At 45.5% G+C, this 20000-nt stretch overlaps 2 protein-coding genes across 6 annotated transcripts in view; both read right to left on the bottom strand.

The window, feature by feature from the left end:
- LOC125948555 (choline-phosphate cytidylyltransferase A-like) overlaps positions 1 to 8974 on the bottom strand; it is a 15227-nt gene extending 6253 nt beyond the window's left edge. The window contains exons 1-2 of one of the 4 annotated variants that reach the window (XM_049674750.1): positions 8901 to 8974; positions 4328 to 5103 (exon numbers count right to left, since the gene is read on the bottom strand). In XM_049674750.1, the coding sequence (XP_049530707.1) occupies positions 4328 to 4942 (615 nt within the window). In that variant the 5' untranslated portion in view covers positions 4943 to 5103; positions 8901 to 8974. Of the gene's footprint in view, positions 1 to 4327; positions 5104 to 7548; positions 8005 to 8063; positions 8818 to 8840 lie in introns of those variants that run through there. The other 3 variants (XM_049674748.1, XM_049674747.1, XM_049674749.1) reach the window with 3 other exon arrangements.
- Positions 8975 to 9314: 340 nt separating this feature from the next.
- The window catches only part of LOC125948558 (cysteine and histidine-rich protein 1 homolog), an 11463-nt gene continuing 777 nt past the window's right edge, over positions 9315 to 20000 (bottom strand). For both annotated transcript variants that reach the window (XM_049674753.1, XM_049674755.1), the window contains exons 2-7: positions 18801 to 19978; positions 12046 to 12104; positions 11521 to 11912; positions 11231 to 11391; positions 10955 to 11157; positions 9315 to 10878 (exon numbers count right to left, since the gene is read on the bottom strand). In XM_049674753.1, the coding sequence (XP_049530710.1) occupies positions 10851 to 10878; positions 10955 to 11157; positions 11231 to 11391; positions 11521 to 11912; positions 12046 to 12104; positions 18801 to 19685 (1728 nt within the window). In that variant the 5' untranslated portion in view covers positions 19686 to 19978 and the 3' untranslated portion in view covers positions 9315 to 10850. The remainder of the gene's footprint in view (positions 10879 to 10954; positions 11158 to 11230; positions 11392 to 11520; positions 11913 to 12045; positions 12105 to 18800; positions 19979 to 20000) is intronic.

Below are 20000 nucleotides of genomic sequence, written 5' to 3'. Positions count from 1 at the left end.
GCACAATGAAATGCACGACGGAAGGATGAATCTATTTTCGGTCCGGGAGGCGCGCCACCGCTGCTTATGCACGCTTTCGAAAAATCTTTCGCCGATTGCGATGAAAAGGCACGTTAAAAATGTGACACCGTTCTTTGCGACACACTCGTTTCGGGTTTACTTACGTCGAATCTCTGAATTGGTAGCGTAGCCGGAATATCATCAGTTTCATTCGGTGAGTAGTTCGGAGCCATTTTTCTACGATTTTCTGTATTGCTCCAATTGGTGAGTATCAATGTTCCGATTCCGGTGGCAACTGGTGTGCTTGCACTACTTCTACTTTAAACACCAACTGTCATATTCCTTCCGAAAATAGCGACGTGAGCTCTGGCCGTCGTTGAAAAGCTCCACGTCTACTACGTTTGGGCTCGACAGGCGTTGCACTTCTTCTTCCACGTCACAGTCACAGACGCACCCGTGTAGTGCGTTTACTTTGTAGCACACAATCGATGTTCTATTGCTGCGGAAACCGCAGAAATGCAAACCGGACCAAATGCGCTAGTACTTTGGCCAGCTTAAAACAGGACAACAAGGCCACACGCCAAGCACGAACGAAGAAACCAAATTGCAAAAGTTGGATATCAGCAATGGGGTGCTAGGTAAACTGGAAAAAAACGTAGTAATCCGTACTTGGTCACATTCACTTGGCAGGTGTAACAACGAACAGACAGCACGCGCTCTCGCGGTCGCACTACTCCGGTCAGCAGGAATACACCCGTTCGCACGGAAGGCCAAAAGAAATCTGCGGTCGATGGATCGCTTCCAACCAGCAGCGGGTAGTAGGACGAACCAACGCGAACACAGTCAACAGTGTCAGTCTCATCCCCAGCGGTCAAGCGTGCTGCTTCGTGCTTCGTTGCTAGTGGTGCATGGGCCGTTCGCCCGCGGTGCGCCATCATCGTAGTTTCAGAAGCCTAACGGAACACAAACACCATCGTACACGGTGGTGGCGCCATACTAGCGCTACGAGAACCGTTGGCAAGCCGACCAACGAATGAAACCTGCCACTGATCCTCCCGCTGTCTGCTGTTCAACCGGCAGCACCATCCTATCGTTTACTATCGATCGATGGATGGAAAAAGGTACCCCACTCCTCAACCACCATCAGACAGTGGCGCGTGACGAGAACGAACTTGATTGAATAAGTGGCCACAACCAAAGGCGAGTGGTCGATGGTGGCACGATGTGCGAATGACATACAAATGACTATTTTCATTATCGTAATGTAGCGCACGGTACAGGACGATGCGATGTAAGACGAGAGATCACGTTGCACTGCCGAAATGAAAGCATCCCTCAAATGGAACACGTCTTATCAACTTGCTGCTGAACACAATGGTCCTGTTATTAGCACTCTTTTCGCACTTCATTCCGCACATGATCGCAGCCACGTCAGATCGCATCATCACTATGATGACGGAAGCAATCGAGCGATGGATCGACCGGCAGCGTGTGTGTTGAATTTGCCCAACATGAATCACGCCACGGGTACGATGTCTGGCCATCACCACCACTACCACACCACCTTCATCGATCGGATCAGCTGGTACTGATTAACAGCGCCAAAGCCAGAGCAGGTGTGTATTGGCTTAGAAGGGGTAGGCAGAAATCGCACCTCCCTTATGTTTACAATAATTTTGCAATCTAACTTTAGTGATCAATCAACGAGAAGGAGCTCAGCAACAGGATGCACCATCAAAAAGCGCTTCGACCTTTGCTTTGATAAGTTTATTCCTGGAAGCTAAAGTCCGCAATGATCTGATCTGAATTCGCCACTGTCCAGGGCAGTGCGAGGAGTCCGTACTCCCATCCCTTATGGAAGCGCCATTCTTCAAACGTAGCTGCCTGCACTGCAATCCGTGGCTAACAATTCAGGTTCCGTATTTTCGGTACCAGCCAATTAGAGTCATCCTGCCAGCTTTCACACGGTATTTCATCGGATGTTACTCTCAACGGAGGACACCAATTAGTCTTAATTATCTTCGTTGCCGGGATTGCCCTGCGCCGACTGTTATTATGTCCGCCATCGTGGCGCGACCAGATACATCCAGGTAGAGAAGCAACATCGAAAAACGACGGTGCGTGTTCCTCGTCTTTCAACCAGGAGGAGCGTATTCCAGGTGGCCAGCTTGTCGCTCTTCCCGAAAGTCAATTAATGTGTCCTTGAACTTCATGTACACTCCTCAAAACCATGTACCCGCGAAGTGTATACATGGAGAGAGCTCATTGCAAATTCACCGTCACCATTTTCGGGTACTTTCGATTCTTTGCTTGTTCGCGTTCGTTGTGTGTCGCTCTCTTCAATACATCCCGCATCCAAATGATGCCGCGAAGCCGGGTACGAGAGGGCCAAAATTCCGCTTGGTTTTATTTATCGTAACGTTCGCTGTGTCTGTTGATCACGCCACCGCGGACGGTGTTCCACGTCATCCACAGTTACGCGCTTTTAGCCACGTTTCACTGCAAGCTCGACGATGATGGTGCGCCAGCGTTTCTGTTGTGCGATCGTACCCCTTTCGCCGAAGTTTTTCTAATACGAGAATCACTTTCATCGCGACACGATGCGATCAAGATGCGAAAGGTGACGAGGAAATCAACTCTCCTAACATTCGCTGGCGGCACTACCAACGCGACAAACGAAATCAGCAACAATTTCGGTGAATTGTTTTGTAAAGATCCCATAATTAAATCAAAAGGTGAAAATGGTCAACCTTTTATGGTATCCCATGCGATAGGGGACGTACTTCGTCCGCCGGGCGAGCACGAAGATAAAGAGCACGTTCTGCGCCCCTATACCCCGTTGCTCCACCCTCCTCCCTTCGTTCGCTCGTTATCTCGCTCGACAAAAATCACGCGATCGACGCACATGCGGAACAAACACATCCCGCACACGATGGTCACAAACACTCGCGTGCTAACCGAAAATCGATGACGTCTTCGTCCGAAACGGAACGTACGTCAAATCTGGGGAGAGCGAAAAGAAGAAATCCGGCACATACCTTCGGCTTGCCACACACGCCCACAATCAGCGCAACGTGGTTAGAGCTTGGAATGCGCGATACAAATGAACTTGCCGCCCCATGGTCGCGCACGCCATCGCGACAAGTGGGGAAACCTTCAACCCGAATTTGTTAATGAGTTGTGTGTTGGTCTGTTTTTTTTTTTTTGTTTGTTTTTTGTAGGACAGCATGTTTCTGGACATCGACTGACTAACACCGCGGGAACCACGGTCTTAACATACTGTTACGTCAAAGCGCGACGATGCGCGAGAACACGAAATATTGAAACGCCCTTCGTTCACGAGAGGGATTGTTTTGCAGAATCCGCCCGTTAATCGGCCGTCCACCCATGACAGCGTGCTTGGAGGGGTTAACAGTGTTGGTGATGATGGTGAGTCCCGCATTCATAGATGTGTCACCCCATTCAGTGCTGCTGGTGTGCTGCTCCTCCTCACGTGATGACCTTGAAATGCATGAGAATGTATGTGTGCCATCTTCTTTTTCCTCATCGTGCGTATCGGATGAAGAAACAAACATTTGACCCAGTTCTTTGCGCGTCACAATAGAGGGACTCGAGATTCGCCTTATACTCACAGCATTCATGAGTGCTCTCTCTCTCTCTCGATCATGTCTTATCGCTTGCATCACACCATACACCCCCAAAACTCGTCAACCAAGGTTGATGGTTAAACCCGTCTTCATTTCCTCACACGTGACAACGGCTCTTGGGCACGTGTGCATGAATATATGTGTGTATATGTGTGACTCATAAGACTCATCCCTGGCTACCCTATCAGTGCACCGAAGAACGCGGACCTTGGTTACTGCTTGGTCATCGTGTATCGTACGATGTGTACCGCTAGTCTATTACGTCTTTCTTCGAATTCGGGAAATCTCGTAATTCGTTGACTTGCAGCTGGCACCGATAAGAACCTTTCAACGTAGCACCATCTACTCCGCCTGCAACCATCCAACGTTCGAAGTTCCGGAGCCACCGTTTCGTGTAGCGATAAGCGGTGCTGTGAATGATTGCGCCACATACTCACATCCGGCTGTGATTGCAGGAAAGCTGTGTGTCTCTTTCTCGCTCGCTTGCGGGGATGGATGCACTTCATGGGCATGAGTAGAAGCACGATTTTCGTTTTCTACATTTTTTTACAGAAAGGGAAATCCACCATGATAAGCAAGTGCCACGCGGCATCGGCAAGGGACACCGAACCCCAGGGAATTCATTTTTCGAAAGAAAAAAATCTTCAATACTTCGAACACTTCCTCTTCAAGACACTTACCACCGGTGGGCTGTGTTCGACTCCGCTGCCTTCGTGCTGGCGGCGGATCGCGACTCCGGTCGACGGTCCAGCACCGTTCGATGGAGCCTCCTGCGGCTGACGCACCGTTCCTGACAGACGGACGACGGCGCCTGGTCGAGCGCTACTTTCGTTCTCGAAGTTAACGTGCCCATTCATGGCACCTTCGCTATTCGGAGGCCAAAGCTGATCTCCGTGATGTTGCGCGGCCGGTAGCAGTTGCTGCTGCTGCTCGAGTACATCGTCGTCGATGCGTATGCTGCTGAACCGACGGCTGCTACCGTTCATGCTATCGGGTGTAGTACGCGGTGATGATTGCCGCGTAACTAGCCGATCCTCGAGCTCACCGTTGGGATCGATCGTAATCGATACCGTTTCATCGATTGTCAATCGACCACTGCTCGAGTTGGCGTTGCCATTGCCGTTGCCATTGGTGCTGCTGCTCACGGTGCCACCACCGGTAGCTTCCAAACTGTCACGTGGCCGTTTGCGCGACATTCTCGCCGGTGTCGCCGGTGCCTGTTGTGATTCGTTCATCTCCTGCTGCTGCTCGCTTGCTGTTACTGCTGCTGATGATGGCGATGATGCTGATGCCATCGTTTAGCCTCTTCTTTTCCTCGTTCGTTGTTTCCTTTCGTTTGCAACAGCGGCACCTACTCCTCCGTTAGTGTGCGGCGCAATAACGGCACGTTACCTTCACAATCCTCGCCAACAGAATCGTCGCACGGCGTGCGATAACCTGGCTCCTCCACTAATCCCTGCAATGGCAACGTGAAGATAGGGAGAGAGTGAGACGAAACAGAATCAGAACAAACTGTAGGCATAAGGGGCTTATGAAAAGGATAGACCGTTGGAGATTGATTACATTGCACTGCCTGCACCACTCGCCGGTGGAATAGCGGTGCAGCTTATGATTAGATGATTTATGTGCCAACAGTAGACAACATGTGAGACGAATGTATGTTATATTGAACCGATTTGAATGTCTCGCCATTTCTCAGGCCATTCAAAGCGAAAGAGAGAGGGAAAGGAAGATCACTATGCGACGAAATGAATTGTAGAGGACGAGACAAATGCTAAACAAATACCATATGTCGCATCAGGTGGCCACACTGGTGAATGTCGTGGCTTTATTAGAGGAATCTGAAACACCCTTTACGCCTTTATGTGTTGCTCTTACCTCCCCCTCCTTACTCCAAAGCTACTAAACGAATCTCCCATGTGCATATGCATCCCCTTTAGGACAGGATGATCAACATAAAATGATCTAAACTTCCAATATTTTAAACCAAACGAAAATTGTTTCCAAAAGATATAAACAAATAACTATGTTTGTCCAATGTTACAAGCTTATCAGTTTCAGCGGTGCAAACATTATCACATAAATGTGCTTACATTATCACATAAATGTGCTTACATTATCACATAATGTGAGTATTTTCGGCTTGCTGATGGCTTTAAGGACAGTGACATAACTGGTTTTATCTGTAGCTTGATATCAGAAACGAATATCAGTTCCATAACATAGTTAAGCCTTCCAGAAGGCTCATGATATGGTACAGTACAACTATTGTTGCGTTTGGATTCGTGGATTGAAAATATTTTTCGTACAAGCATCCGAACACTGGCAGATAATCAAATGATTTAGATCGTTCTTCCTCTACAAATAGCGTGTCGTCCATCACATGCGCTTGGATTCCAAATGAGCTGAACAAAGCTAAGAGCCCAAAGCAATAGAAATTTGCAGCCCGCCATATTCTTGATGTGCCATAATTAACATTCAATGTGTGATTTATTCCAGGGCTATTCACGAACAACATGCGAGATTTTATACATTTTCTTCGTGCTCTTATCATTAGAATGAGCAGTTTGTCCTCGTGTTCCACTCAGCTCAAGGTACGCCACCAGTCAGCGCTACTTTCGGCCATTTCGCTGACTGGGCTCCCCCTCTTGTACGATCTTAAAGAGTAGTGGAGCTAGGGAAAAAAACGGGAAAATAATGATTCTTCCTCTTGCGTTCAATTTGAGGCTTGTTTTTCAATACTCGAATTGAATTAAAACCGCATTTTCTTGTTAGAAACTGCGGCACTCCCATGCAATGTCCAGTGAAACGAATAATTGATTCTCTGCGCCGTACTTCAAAGTACCGGGATTGAAGGATTGGATAACATTGCAACATTGAAACTTGTTTTAATTAATCAAAAACATATTTTAACAATACCTCCCAATTATTACCCGGATCGGGCGTATTTCGCAATCGGCATAATCCAGTTCTAGTATCAAACAATGCTTATCCATGTTCTGTTGTTATTCCGGGCTATGTAGAGAATATGAAAACGAGGCCAGTTTTGGATACGGGTTGGCTTTTTTTAATTATTCACCCACTGCCAAAATGCCGCACCAAGGGGACGTCGAAAGGCCAAACATGACCGTAAGGCGATTTCTTCGATCGAACGAAGCGTATCATGGCGCTATAGCATGCCAACACGATAGTGAGAGGGCGAATTATTAATTTATAGAGAGTTGTTCTTTAGGTGCTGGCTGGGAATGTTTCAGTTCGTACCCTTGAGAAAGAACATGTTCGATAGCAAGAGGCCGAATGAAACGTGACCTTGGACTATGGGCAAGTAAAAGTACTATATTTGAGTTAGATTTCCCAAATAAGATGAAACAATCTACATTGTTTTAGGACGCATTATGATTGTACTCGACCGAGTACACCTTGTTAGCGTATTTTTCTTTTTCTTCTACAACCGACTGATAACATGTGTCGCCGTACGCTGCACTTCTCCAATCGAAATTGTTTCACTAAACCAATTGCTGATAAAAAAAAAGAAACCCCTCGAGTGGGGACACCTTATCATTGGCTAAAAGCACGAAGAAAACATTGGCACACAGTGGTGATGACGCAAAATATGAATCCATTGATAGCAAACAGATAAGTGACACACCGTCTTCCATACGGTGGCCCGGTATGTCGTTTCAACCGTAGAGCTCGATGCACGGGAATCGAACCGCAACCGTTAGCGGTACTATTGTCACAGGTGTCACGGTCACCTATCTGCCGAGACCGAGCTGCACAGTGCAGGACTGTTTTCTGCAACGAATCATAACTTCCCTCTTCCATTCTGCACCGAAAACCACGTGCTTGTCCTAAACAGGTTTCTGGGAAAGGGGGACGAGGGGGCAGCAGACAAACTTACCACGTTGCCCCACAGGACGGCGATCTTGAAAGCCAAACCTGTTCCACAACTCGGGAACTCCCGGGGGGTGAAGAGTTACCGTATAACACGTTACCCCAAACCTAGCCGGTGGGCTCTTGGAGTGCAGGGTGACTGGCACTTGCTTGGTGAGAGGAACTAGCCGGCTTTCGTGCTGAATCAACTCCGCAGTAGTAGCACAGCGGAATCGATTTCAAAGGAAACGCGGAAAAAGAAAAACCACTATCCGGCGCCTACTTCGCAGTAACGACGCATGTTGCTGGTGTCGCTTGCTAGGTTGTATCTGGTAGGTGCAAGAATTAGAAGGCCATCGCCATCTAAGACCCGGAAAGGAATGCGAGTCACCTGCACCTACGGTTGACCCAGCTGCGGGCCGCAGTATCTTGGTGACACAATATGTTAGGGCGACAACGTTAATTGACCGTGTGTTGTTGATTCCACACAAAACCCCGCGTAGTAGCAAACGCAGCAGAATGGCAAAGGAAATAAACGGCTACCTTCGATCGCTGCTTCACGATTGTTCTTCGTTGCACAATGCACGCCGTGGTGCAGGGGAACCACTTGGAACGAGTGAATTCACGAACTTTTGTTCAAACGTAGACAAACGCTACTACACGATACTGGAGGCAGATGGTTTGTGCGCAATAGTAGGGCGCGTTAGTAGGCTGCCCGGTACAGGCCTCCGTCGCGGTGGTGACGACGAGAGAAGGGGTAGCGCCAGAGGGCCGCGTTGGGAGGAACATCGTACGATTGCGTCATGCGAACACGTCACGCGTCGTCGTCGTCGTTTCATCCCCAGCGTCTGCACCAATCACGGGCATCGCGCCATCGGTCAGTGAGCCACGACGGTATGTTTTCGTTCTTGGAACCGGCTGCTGCTGCTGCTGCCTCAAAACCATTCCCGGATGTGCGCTCTGAATCAGCCTGGACCTTTCCGATTTCAACGAAAAGAGTTCGATGGAAGTGAAATGCATAAAGGCCCGAATATAGGTGACCCGCTTTCGGTCGGTTCAGTTGGCGGCCGCACTTAGTTTCTCCCTTCGCTAACTTCGATGGTAGTAACTAAGGCAGTTTGGGACTGTGGTTGCCCTGGGCATCAAAGTAGCGATTACTTTGCTCTTATCATCGACACCGACACCGGATCTGAACTTTAACCCGATTCCGCTCTGCAACGGCCTCTAGAAGAAATAGCACCTCCGAAAATAACACGATCGCTGGTGTACGCAGCCCCAGTAACAGATGACACAAACTATTGGTTAGTAACACTCCATTACCTTCAGGCAATTATTAATAAAATAATTATTTTACGCCACACGCACAACAACACCACTCACTTCGCGGAAATCCAAATAATCTTTTTTCAACCGAGCGTTTCGTCGTCCTCAACTTCCATCTCGACTTCTACACCCGTACATTATAAACTCACTGATTGTCCCGTGAACATACAAAGACTTGTAACGTTGGGTAACGGTCAGATAAAGGTCGCATTTCTTGTTTTTACGGCTTCTATCGGTGCAAGTAACGGTTTTTATGGTAACGGTAAAAGGAATTCGTTCGTTCGAAAAATTCGTTGAAGACTCTTCTTTATTACGCGCAATAAAGTACTGGACCAGCTTGGGACTTGTGCTACAGCATTTTATGCATTCAATGTCTTTCTTACTTCTTCTTAGTACACTAAGTGTCTCTATAATTCACAACACGCTGGTACAGTCTATGATTTCTTTCAAAACAGCAAAGTAACGCAATCATTGTTAACATTCAAAGAAACAAAATATATTTGTTCTTACAAACTAGTGTTTCGGTTGTATAAGATCATTGTAAGTGGGAATATTATTTAGCTATGTTACACAGAAATGTTGAACGTAGAAACAAAATGAGCTGAGAAGAATAGAACATACGCATATCAAAAAGCATTTGGGCACATCTTATCACCTATTTGGTAGCATTCCAAAACCGCTAAAACATTTTTTGTCTCACTTCTTCTTTTCCCACTCCGAACCAATATCCATCCAATCCAAATTGTCTTTTAATGAAAGATAATCTCTCGGGGGTAAATGGGAAACGAAATGATAACTTAAATTCAAAAAAATATGTTGCTTATCGACATAAACGCACTTATCTCGCTAATAATCACTATCTCTTTTTCATTGCCAAGATCCGCCGCTCGGTGGATTATGATGCAGGCTTTACATTCAAAGCAATCTGTAATCATATGAACGTGAAGTAAAAAAAGACAAATTCAACTTTCTTCTCGTAGCAAATAATTCTTATAGTGAACCAGCGTATGTACCGCGATGTTAGGTTCTGTGCTCAAACAAGCACAAAAACCACAACCGAGCACAAACGTTTATGTTGCAGTTCACATGTTCTGTGAACTTGCCTTAATTGTAGCAATATTTGTGTATCACACATTCTTCATCCGTTTCCTTCACACCCTCGCTATCTCTACTAACTGCTTTTATCGTAATGTATTATATATGCTTAGTAGAGGAAAGATATATCGTAAATTTGCAAAACATTTGATATAAACTTCATATTCTCTTCGGTTCATAAAAGAAAATGTAAAAATGAAAATAACGTAGAGAAAGAGTGAGAGAGCTTTCTACAGCATCTCCTGCCCAGTGCCGACAAATGTCTCTTAAGGGTTAGCGGCAACTTTAAGCTTTTAAGCAATTGTACTGCCATGCAATTGCGTTTACTCATAGATTTATGATATACTGTATTTCGTGAGGATGGCAACTTTTTAATGAACCTGTCTCACTAAACCCCGTTTAACTTGCATGGCGCTTTCAGTTGTTGTTCAACCAATCTGTTCCTTAAGGACCACCGATCAACGAAAAACTTATCAACTTAGATCATTACATTCATCGGTTACTTTTACTGTGTTTTTGGTCCATCTAATCATTGAAATCAAAACCAATGCGAAGGCGTCCAAGCGGTTACCTGCTAGGTGATTGAGAAAAGGTGAAGCAAAATGTTCGATTAGTGACGAGAATAAATTTTGTGAATGAAGTCATGAAAGTCACAAAGCCAAACGTAACCATCCAGCGTAGTACATTATTTCAAATTCCAATTTCCATTAAAAAAATCATGGAGCTGTTGCACAACAGCATTTTGTTTGCCTCCGTTTTCAAAAAGTGCCAGATAGCTTGTAAGCATTGTAGTGTAGAATATTAAAATTAAATCTATATGAAAAAGAAATATTAATTTATGATCAGCGCAGCGCAACCACCATCTCTATGTGACAGCAGTTCCACGCGTGAAGCATATTACTGTAGATTTGCTCACTTCGATGCCAAAAACATAATCAACCTGCAATAAAAAGGAGACCAAGGAAAAAATATATCAAATTTTACTGAAATTCAGTGCATCAATTCCTCCATTATACCTGAAATTGATCGCTTTCGCCGCCAATAGTCTGTTGCATTCGGCGGTATCAGGCAGCGGAAGAAGTCGGAATGGGCTTTCCGTTTCAGTGTCGGCGAAATCATGTTTGTAGATCTGCGTACTGGCCTTGATGTCCGAGAATGGACCTCGCAGTACGAAAAAGTGCATCGGTAGTGGGGTCGATGTTTTCGATTTGAGAATCAGCTGCAAGTGGAAATCAGAAATGTTTCGCTGTCAAGAGGCCTTTTGGATCGGATCCCTATACACACGCGCTTACCTGATAAGTAATGTCCCGCTCACACGATTCGTGCGGATCACGCTGGCTCTTATTAATGATCGCCTTTACCACCCACTGGTGGTTGAAGGCGGAGAACCGGCTGGTCTCGTAGTACAAACGATGCACATACTCGTCCGTCCGATAGGGTTTCAGCTGCAAATCTGTATCGAGCAAATGGAAAATGAACATAAATTAATTGAAAAAATGAGAGATTCATCAAGGACTCAGAAAAATGCTATATCATTATGTGCAATATTGATTCATGTCACGGGGGGGAGTGTTGTGTGTACCGTTGAAAATGATCTTCTCGTAGCTCAACAAATCGATCAGCGTCAGAAAGAGCTGCTTATCTTCAGCCGCCTTTGCATCGTGGGCCTGCAGTGCCACCATCACCTCAGCACCCGACTTCTTGGGATGCGCACAGTTCGCCTCGTGCGTAGACACCTCGTGTATTGGGCCGCGCCACTGGCAGCCGATGCGTGCAAAACGACAATCGGTGGGACGATCTTCACATTCATGCGACTCATGATAGTCGATCGAACGGTTCGGAAACTCATTACCACAGTACTGACACTCGGCTGGTAGTTCCGAAACTGCCTTCTCTACCGCCAAATTACGCGACGAATTGTTTTTGCTGATCTCGGTACGACAGTTTGGACATGTGGCGTTCTGATCGCGAAGTCTGTAAGGGCAATAAGAAACAAAAGTAGTGATTAGCAAAACGCACCCAACAATCTTCCCTAGACACCTGCATCTCCGTGGGGACCCGTTTGAGATGATTTTGCATGCTAGTGTATTGCGGTACTTTGGCTTACCTGCCATCAGCCAGAAGATGTGTGAAGCATCCGGCACACATGAGATGACCCATGGAGCACTGTGTACGCGTTTCATTCGGAGGGAACAACAGTGAAGATAAACAGCATAAAATAAAGAGCGCCATAAAGGGAGAAGAAAGAATAAAAGAGAAGAAAAGAAAACTCGAATTAGTAACACTACAATTATCTGGTGCTCAAACTCTCGCTCTCTGAATGGGACGCACTATCCTGTAAGATAAAAAGAAGAAAAGTAGTCTATACATTTGAACGAAAAACTGTAGAGAACTTCTTTAATCCTCTAAAAAAAATCGAACAACTTCATCCACTCTCAGTAGCAACTTGAACACACATCTAGACATGTGCTCAAAGGCTGGGAAAGACCAAAAATGAATCAAAAACTTAACAAAACCAACATTTTGAGCCAATTAAGTAGCACAAGATAAGGACAACTTTGCTGCAATAAGAAGAAAAACAGAGAAAGAGAGAGAGAAATAGAGAAAAAGAGAGAGTAAGAAAAGAGATAGAGAAACAGAGAAAGAGAATGAGAGAAAATGTAGAACAGATACCCTGCAAAGTTAGTTCAGTGTGAAGAGTACCATCAATTATTGGTTGAAGATACTGATTAACAGTTTCGTTTCTTGTTTCTCTTATCTTTATAACATCCAGATGACACACAACACAAACTGTCATCAACTATCCCCGGTATACAACTATTACTTTGTCCATATATGTTTCTACTTCTGTATATATTCTTCTGCGTATATTTTTCATAGTACCCTAGCTTCTCTGCTATCTATTAATTAGACTCAATTTAATTGTTCGCCTTTTGTACTTTTTATATGTAAACCAAAGTCTTGATGAGATAGAGAACACGATTCGAATGTTTAGTTTTTGCTCAACTTGTATGAATAATCTATGCTATCCTCCGCGCATTACTGCGGTATGAGGTCTCCCCAAAAACGCAACATCGACAACAACGACACACAAACAGACACATACACACACACCTGTGGGGGGAAAAGAAAAAGAAAGAAAAAAGGAAAAAAGACAGCTGGATTAAATTTGCTTTGTAAATGTCGTTTTAAAATCCCCGCCGTCCCCCAAACACACATCAATCAGACCCTTTTCCAGATATATTTCCAACTCAAGGCGATTTCCTTCCCTGAACAAGGACGAATGTGTGACGCTGGAACGAAAGTGGAGAACAACGAGACAAAAAGCCAGGGGAAGGAAGAGCGATAGAGAAGATGAAATAGCCCTCCTTATGTGGGGTACGAATGGATGATGGATATATTTATTTCTCATGAAACGTACTTTACTTTATTGACCACAGCACACGTGTTCGGACGTCTATATCCACAGCACAGTTAACGGGAAAGGGGAAGTGGAAGTTTGGTAAAAAAAGAAGAGAAAGGATTTGCGAAACGAACTGGCGAATCCCGGCGACACTAGTTGAGCAGAGGACGGAAAAGTTGAAGAATGTAATTTTGTTTTTTTTTTGTATGAAAATAAAACAAATCACAGTTTTATGTTGACTAATGGCAACCTTCTTATGCCTTTTTCATTTTTTCCTTTTATTTTCTTTTTTTATTTTTATTTGCTTTTTTGGACCTGTTTTCACTTCCAATCGTGAAAGTGTTACAGTTCTCATTTCATATTGTTGCTTTGCTTGTTTTCCTTTTCTCAACTCTCACATTTTCAATTCATTATATTTTTGTGATTGTTTCTTTTCGTTTTCTTTGTTTGTCACAATTTGTCATTTGTTGTTGTTTCCCGTCGCCCACTATCGCAACGATGATGCTAAAACTCTATTGATATACTGCTCCTTATGTTATTATAAATATAAACACGACTGTCTACTGTACAGCGTCATATTTTATGTTTCTACCTTGTGAGTTCTAAGGACTATTGTGAAACTACAACGCGGGTATTATATTCTGTAGGATCCTCGTCTCTGTAGGATAATCGTCCTGGCGAATAAACAAATTTAACCCTTGTGGTCGTCTCCCAAGATAGCTAGAGGCAATTAATCATTCTTCTTACTACTTTGCCCTGATCGATACTTTATACACATTGTACTGTCGTCAACCTATTTTCCCTATAATGTGTTGTCGAAACACCCTAAACATGGCTGTAGAAACCCATCCGTCGACATTACTGACGTTATAATTCTTAAGTTCACCTTCAGATGGTTGATCGTATGTTCCTCCTACCAACATACGAGAACTGTATCTATCTACTGTTTTGACTGATAGCTGCATTCTCAATTACGCTGTTGCAAGTACATTACACTCGATCACAGCTCAGTAGATCGTATAGCCTCTCTAAGTGACGCGTTCCACTAGCTGGGAGGGGAACCATCTTAAGCATAAGCTGAAGACGGCGATTGGTGCTACTTCAGTGCACCCACACCAACACAATCCACACACACACACACTCACGCACATTCGTCCATCTCACTCACCTAACACCTGTACAAAACCCTTGCCCACACACCCAAATGACTCGCCTGCACGCCAGGTTTGTCACAATCCCCCCACCAGCATCAGCCATATATGGCGACTCGAGACCTTGAAACAGTGGTTTTCAACAAGTTTCAACAAAATCTTCGACGGTCAATCGACGGCACTGCAGCAAGAAGCGATATCGCTCAATATCAAGCATCTACACTTGACTCAACGACCTAGCACACACCCAAGATTAACGAGCTAACGCCATCTCGAGAAGCGCAACGCTTGGCAAGAGCAATGAATCGTGATCATGAGGATCGCGGGGATCAATTGCTTTCTTCACAGTTCAAGTATCACAACGCACAAGGTCCTACGGTCCACTGCCCCAAAGAGAGGGTTAGTCGAAATGGAAGAACCATTTCTGTGCTATGGCCAGATATAAAAGTGGAATGGGCAGTTGAGTGACCTTCGAAATTAGTCCATAGAGCGCACGTCATGAACCTCCACCGTAATGTTACATCACCAGGGCTTTGTGCTATGATTCCCCGCCCGCTGGGAAGGTACGCACGCTGTTACGCCAAGTTCAATGCTACATTAACAATGCACGGGAAGAACTAAGCAGCTAGCAACAAGGTATGCGAAGGTCTTGGATAGCAATCGTCCAATAAATATGCAACAACATAGCCCCCGGGTCCCTTAATTGGTCATCAACAAAGGCGGCTCGAGGTTATTGTGCTCATCCAACCGCAAAGGTTGGTATCCGCATAGATTCAGTCATCACAGCACACCCGTCCATTCTCGATCTTCGATTTTATTTCGAAGATCAATAAGCGTATGTTGTATGCTGTTACGCGAAGCAGCGAGGCAAAGTTCAACTACCGCAACCGAAACGGTACTCTCCAAGATGTCATGGAAACACATCTTCTTGCTGGCAGCTACACTGCAGTGCTACGCCAGTGTTTCGTGTGTCGAGACAGGCGGCAGATGGTACCGCAGTCTGCCGAAATAGTTTTCTGTCTATTAATAGCGCAACCACACCCGACCGAACATACGTCGGGTAAACGAATGCCTTACTCCCAACTCTTGTCTGCAGCATAGAACGCCACTAATCGAAACCAAATGTTGTTCTATCTGCCAGAACAATCTGTACCGCGCAAGCTCGCAGTAAGAATGATGCGACGAGATTCCGCATTCCACGTTTTGCTCGCCATCTGTGAAACGAATCATAAACTAAAACAAAAAAGCATCACTAGAATGTCAGCAGTGGCTGCTGTTGAAGCGTAAGCGAAGGCAACGATTCGTGTAACCAATCGGCGCGACTGTGTGGTCAGTGGCGCCTGATAGTCTGGGGGCAACAGTACGATCTTCGTCGGAATGTGACTGCTGCTCGATCGTCGTCGTCTCGCCCCATTCAACCTCCATCCAAAGCCATGCAATAGTCTCTGCCGGCTACAAAATGTAGATTGCAATCTTCTACGGCGATCGATCGCCATCGTTCGAGGACAACAGTACGTGGCTCACGTGGAGCACTCATCTGGTAAGGCATAAAACAGCGCAAAAGAGAAGAAAACAAGCACCGTAAGGCACACAGTGAGAGCGCGCAGTTGCTCTATTGCGTTGTACGTTTTCGCACTAGCTTTCAACTGGCAGGCCAACAGCATCCGAACGTAAAGCGAATGTAGGTGGTGACGGTGATGATGTTGTTGGTAGTCGTGAGTAGACTTCTCCGTCATCAAAACCCCAAACATGAGAAGCGCCAGTGAACGGGGGGAGGAATCAGCTGTTAGTATTTGGAGGAGCGCGACGGCTACATCCGAACCGATGCCGTTGCTCTCACACCGATAGTCTTGCGGCTCCTATGATGTGCCCTCTTATCATTTACAATCCCGGGGATTTTTGCAGGTACTAGTAGCGTGGCGAAGCGGCGTATGTTACACGCACACAAACCACACCTTCCGCCAACTCTCTATTATCAGCAGACTCCCATTTTGTGTTGTTGTACTCCAGGCAGCAGGCAAAATTCTGTACAAGGTATGTTCTGGTGATAAAGAAGGTTCTTTATCTCACACAGACGCAAACACTTCCTCCACGGAAGAGAGTAAATTGCATGTATTGATGTTACAGGAACGGTTCTCGACCGCCGTTCTGAATCATCAGCATAAGTCATTGGATTTGATTCACTACAATACATGCACCATACGATCAGCTGGAGTGCGTCTTTTACAATCTTTTGCGATTGTAGCACACACTAATTCAAACATTAAATTAAAAATGAAAATCTTTGCATGGATTTGGTCATTCTTTAGCTTAAAGAAATGGCAAAAGTAGCGCGAGGATGGACTAATAGTTAGGAACATTTTTCAATAAACAAACAAATTGTTAGGGCACGAATGCAAGACACCCCAGCAAACACAGAAGGGTACGCTTGGATCGAAATGACAACGTTTGTTGCTCAAGTGCGCATGAGCTGCATCTCATAACTCTGCGAGAAAGAGAGTATGAAGGAAGGAGAGTATGTTATCTTTTGAGGACCATCCCCAGGTCGGCCAAGGCAACTTTTATTGTTTTATGTAGTAGAACGATTTAAAAATAGTTCCCCAACGGCACACCCTCCTTCGAAGGCAAACCAGCGAAATCTTTGACAAACCGCTGTCCTCGGCGAAGCTATTGATTTTCTGAAAAAGTTCTCGTTGCAATCACCAGAACCAACATATAGTGAATGGAAGCGAACGTTGCTCGGATATGGGTCGTGATTGGTATAAACAGAGACTCGCGAATCGTATATTGAGAGCGTTATAGTCACTCGTTCGCTGCTCAGTAGGATGGCCCCCTTTTGCCAAAACGGCACTCCTTTCTCAACGAATACCGTTTGCGAAACTTGGCCACAATGACAAAAGAAAGAAAGAAGAAGAGAAAGGTTTGCTTCAAACCCGATGTGGACCCTCAAATCGCTCTTCCCGATCACTTCACGGACAAGAATCGCGTGATGTTCGCGTTCACGCGGTTCACAATTAGAAAGTTCAACACAGATACAAACACGTGCACACACGAATACACTCACACGAGTGGTAACAAACTATAGTATTTTGCCAACACGATACGCAGCTGAAGATCAAGAGTGATGTCCAATTGGCAGGGCCAACGAACATCTCATCACATCCCATCCGTTACTTCGCGTCTTGCTCCATCATCTCATACTGACAACGATGCGAACGATCATCGACGATCAGTCAAAGATTTAAAAGCATGGAAAGGGCGTGACATATTTTAGCCCTTTTCAGACCTACGCAGCCGCTTTTTTATGAGAATCTGCGACATGCAAAGAACTTAGAAAAGTATTTATTATCCAACGTAAAGAAAATGGTGGAAAAGTCATGAGATAACATCTTCGAATAAATGGGAAAATTGTAGATCAAAACGAAGGACAATCGATGCGACAAGTTGTGAGACCATTTAAATTCTACGTTTCATTGGACTGAACACGATTGAATTTGACTCTCATTGTGTTCTGGATAAATCCGAGTTTTTGGAAAGCTTTAACCAACTCATGGGAAAAGGTACACCATTATGCGTAATTTAACAAGAACTTAGGAAGACACACTTTGGGGAAAATTGAATTAAAAATCATAAATTTGGTAGAGTACTTGTACTTCCGAAACCCTTATGGCCTTGACGAAAAGAAATTTTGTAAAAAAGAAACACAAATTTATTGTTATATAATACCTTAAATACAGCAAATTGGGGCAACCGAAATTGTGACTGTTGAAACATAATTCAACAAAATCAGATCGGTAGGCATGGGACAAATTTAAAAGAAATGTGAACCATTCAAAGCAAAGAGGAATGATACGGACCGGTTAATCGAAGCGGCAAGAATAATTTAACAATAAATAATGTTATGCAACTACCAACATACCAAAAAGAATCGAGTTGGGCAAATTATAAAAGCGCAACGAGCGAGATAAATAAGGAATGCCAGAAACGAAGGAAATTGTTACTAAAACCAAGGGAGTTTTGAGAAATGCTGGATAGTGTCACTGCTGGCACCATCACACGCCTCGCAGTAATGGTTTGCTGAAATTGTGGAATCGGACGAGGATTGCAATGGGAAAACAAAAGCAACAAAAAGGAAAACTAAGGACGGCAAGGGACGGATGGATAAAGGATGTGTTGTCCGGGGTCACGTAGCGGCAGAAGAAGTTGATAAGCAATGTCCGGTTGTTTTGCTTTGCTGGGGCAAGCGCCCACTTTTTGGGATTATATCATATGCAATAGAGCAAAAAAGAGATAAGGGTTTGCATTTACCTGGTACATGGCTGTCCTCGGCAGATCCAGACAGACGGCACAGCACAATATGCCACCGAGGCGCTGTTCCAGCTTTTCGACTTTTGCCGTCGGTTTGTCGCCAAGCTTCTTCCTGCGCTTCGCTTCCGGTTCATCACAATCGTCATCCTCTCCGCCGTCCACCCCAGACCGTCGCTCGTCGTCCCCAACGGTACCGATGGGGCGGTTCGGTTTCGGTGGTAGCTCACGGTGCAGTAGCTCCAGCGGTTGCTGTTGAACCGAAGAAACCGAGGACGAGGAAGTAGAGGAGGAGGAGGAGGAAGCCGCAGCCGTCGAGGAAGTGGTGGAGGTGGAGGAAGAGGATGGGGATGATGACGACGAGGATGCGGTGGTGGACGGTGGGATGGCTGCGCTTGAGGTCGATGAAGGCTGACCTCCCGAAGACGATACGGATACGGGCGAGGTCGCGGTGGACGACGACGGTTGCTGCTGCTGCTGCTGCTGGCTGCTATTGTGAATGCTCGTCATGTTGGCCCGATGCACCATAAACTGATTCAGAAACACGTCGGACACAACACTTGCGGCAGCCGCCTGGTTCGTGCTGGGGGCACTAACCGAAATTAGAACTGTCGGTGGACCCCCACCAGCAGCACCGGCTCCATCAATTGGGTTTGCGGAGCTATTATTATTGTTGTTGCTGCTGCTGCTACTAGCAGCTGATCCGGAGCCGGAAGATGAAGACGTGGCCACCAATCCGACGGAACCGGAAGAGGAGGAGGAAGAGGAGGAAGAGGACGACGAAGACGATGAGCTGCTGCCCGCCTCCCCTGCCAACGTGTTCATCACATTCATGTTCATCAGATGGGCCGAACTGGCCGCAGGACTTTCCACCAAACTATCGGCCATGATTTTTTCACGATGCCCGGGGTCGCTTCACAAATTACTCAAAAATAAAACGAACTCTTCCTAATCGCACTAGCTACTTCACCGCGCTGCTCTGCTGCCGACGACTGTTCTCATTCGATGCCTACTGCAGATTGCACCGTAGTGTGGAACACTTTGAAAATCCCTACTTTTTCGTCTACTTCGATGCACCCACTTGTACTCGACTTGTCCTGCACGATCTTCTAGCCAAACGAAACACCAGGTGACACAATGGGGCCAAATGTCAAATTGTAAGTGGAGAGAAAATGAAAAATCTGAGGGGAGAGAAAATTTTAA

This window comes from Anopheles darlingi, chromosome 2 (genome assembly GCF_943734745.1).
Source record: "Anopheles darlingi chromosome 2, idAnoDarlMG_H_01, whole genome shotgun sequence".
Classification (NCBI taxonomy): Eukaryota; Metazoa; Arthropoda; class Insecta; order Diptera; family Culicidae; genus Anopheles; species Anopheles darlingi.
The sequence above is the reverse complement of the archived record's forward strand: the minus strand, read 5'-3'. Positions and strand labels throughout refer to the sequence as shown.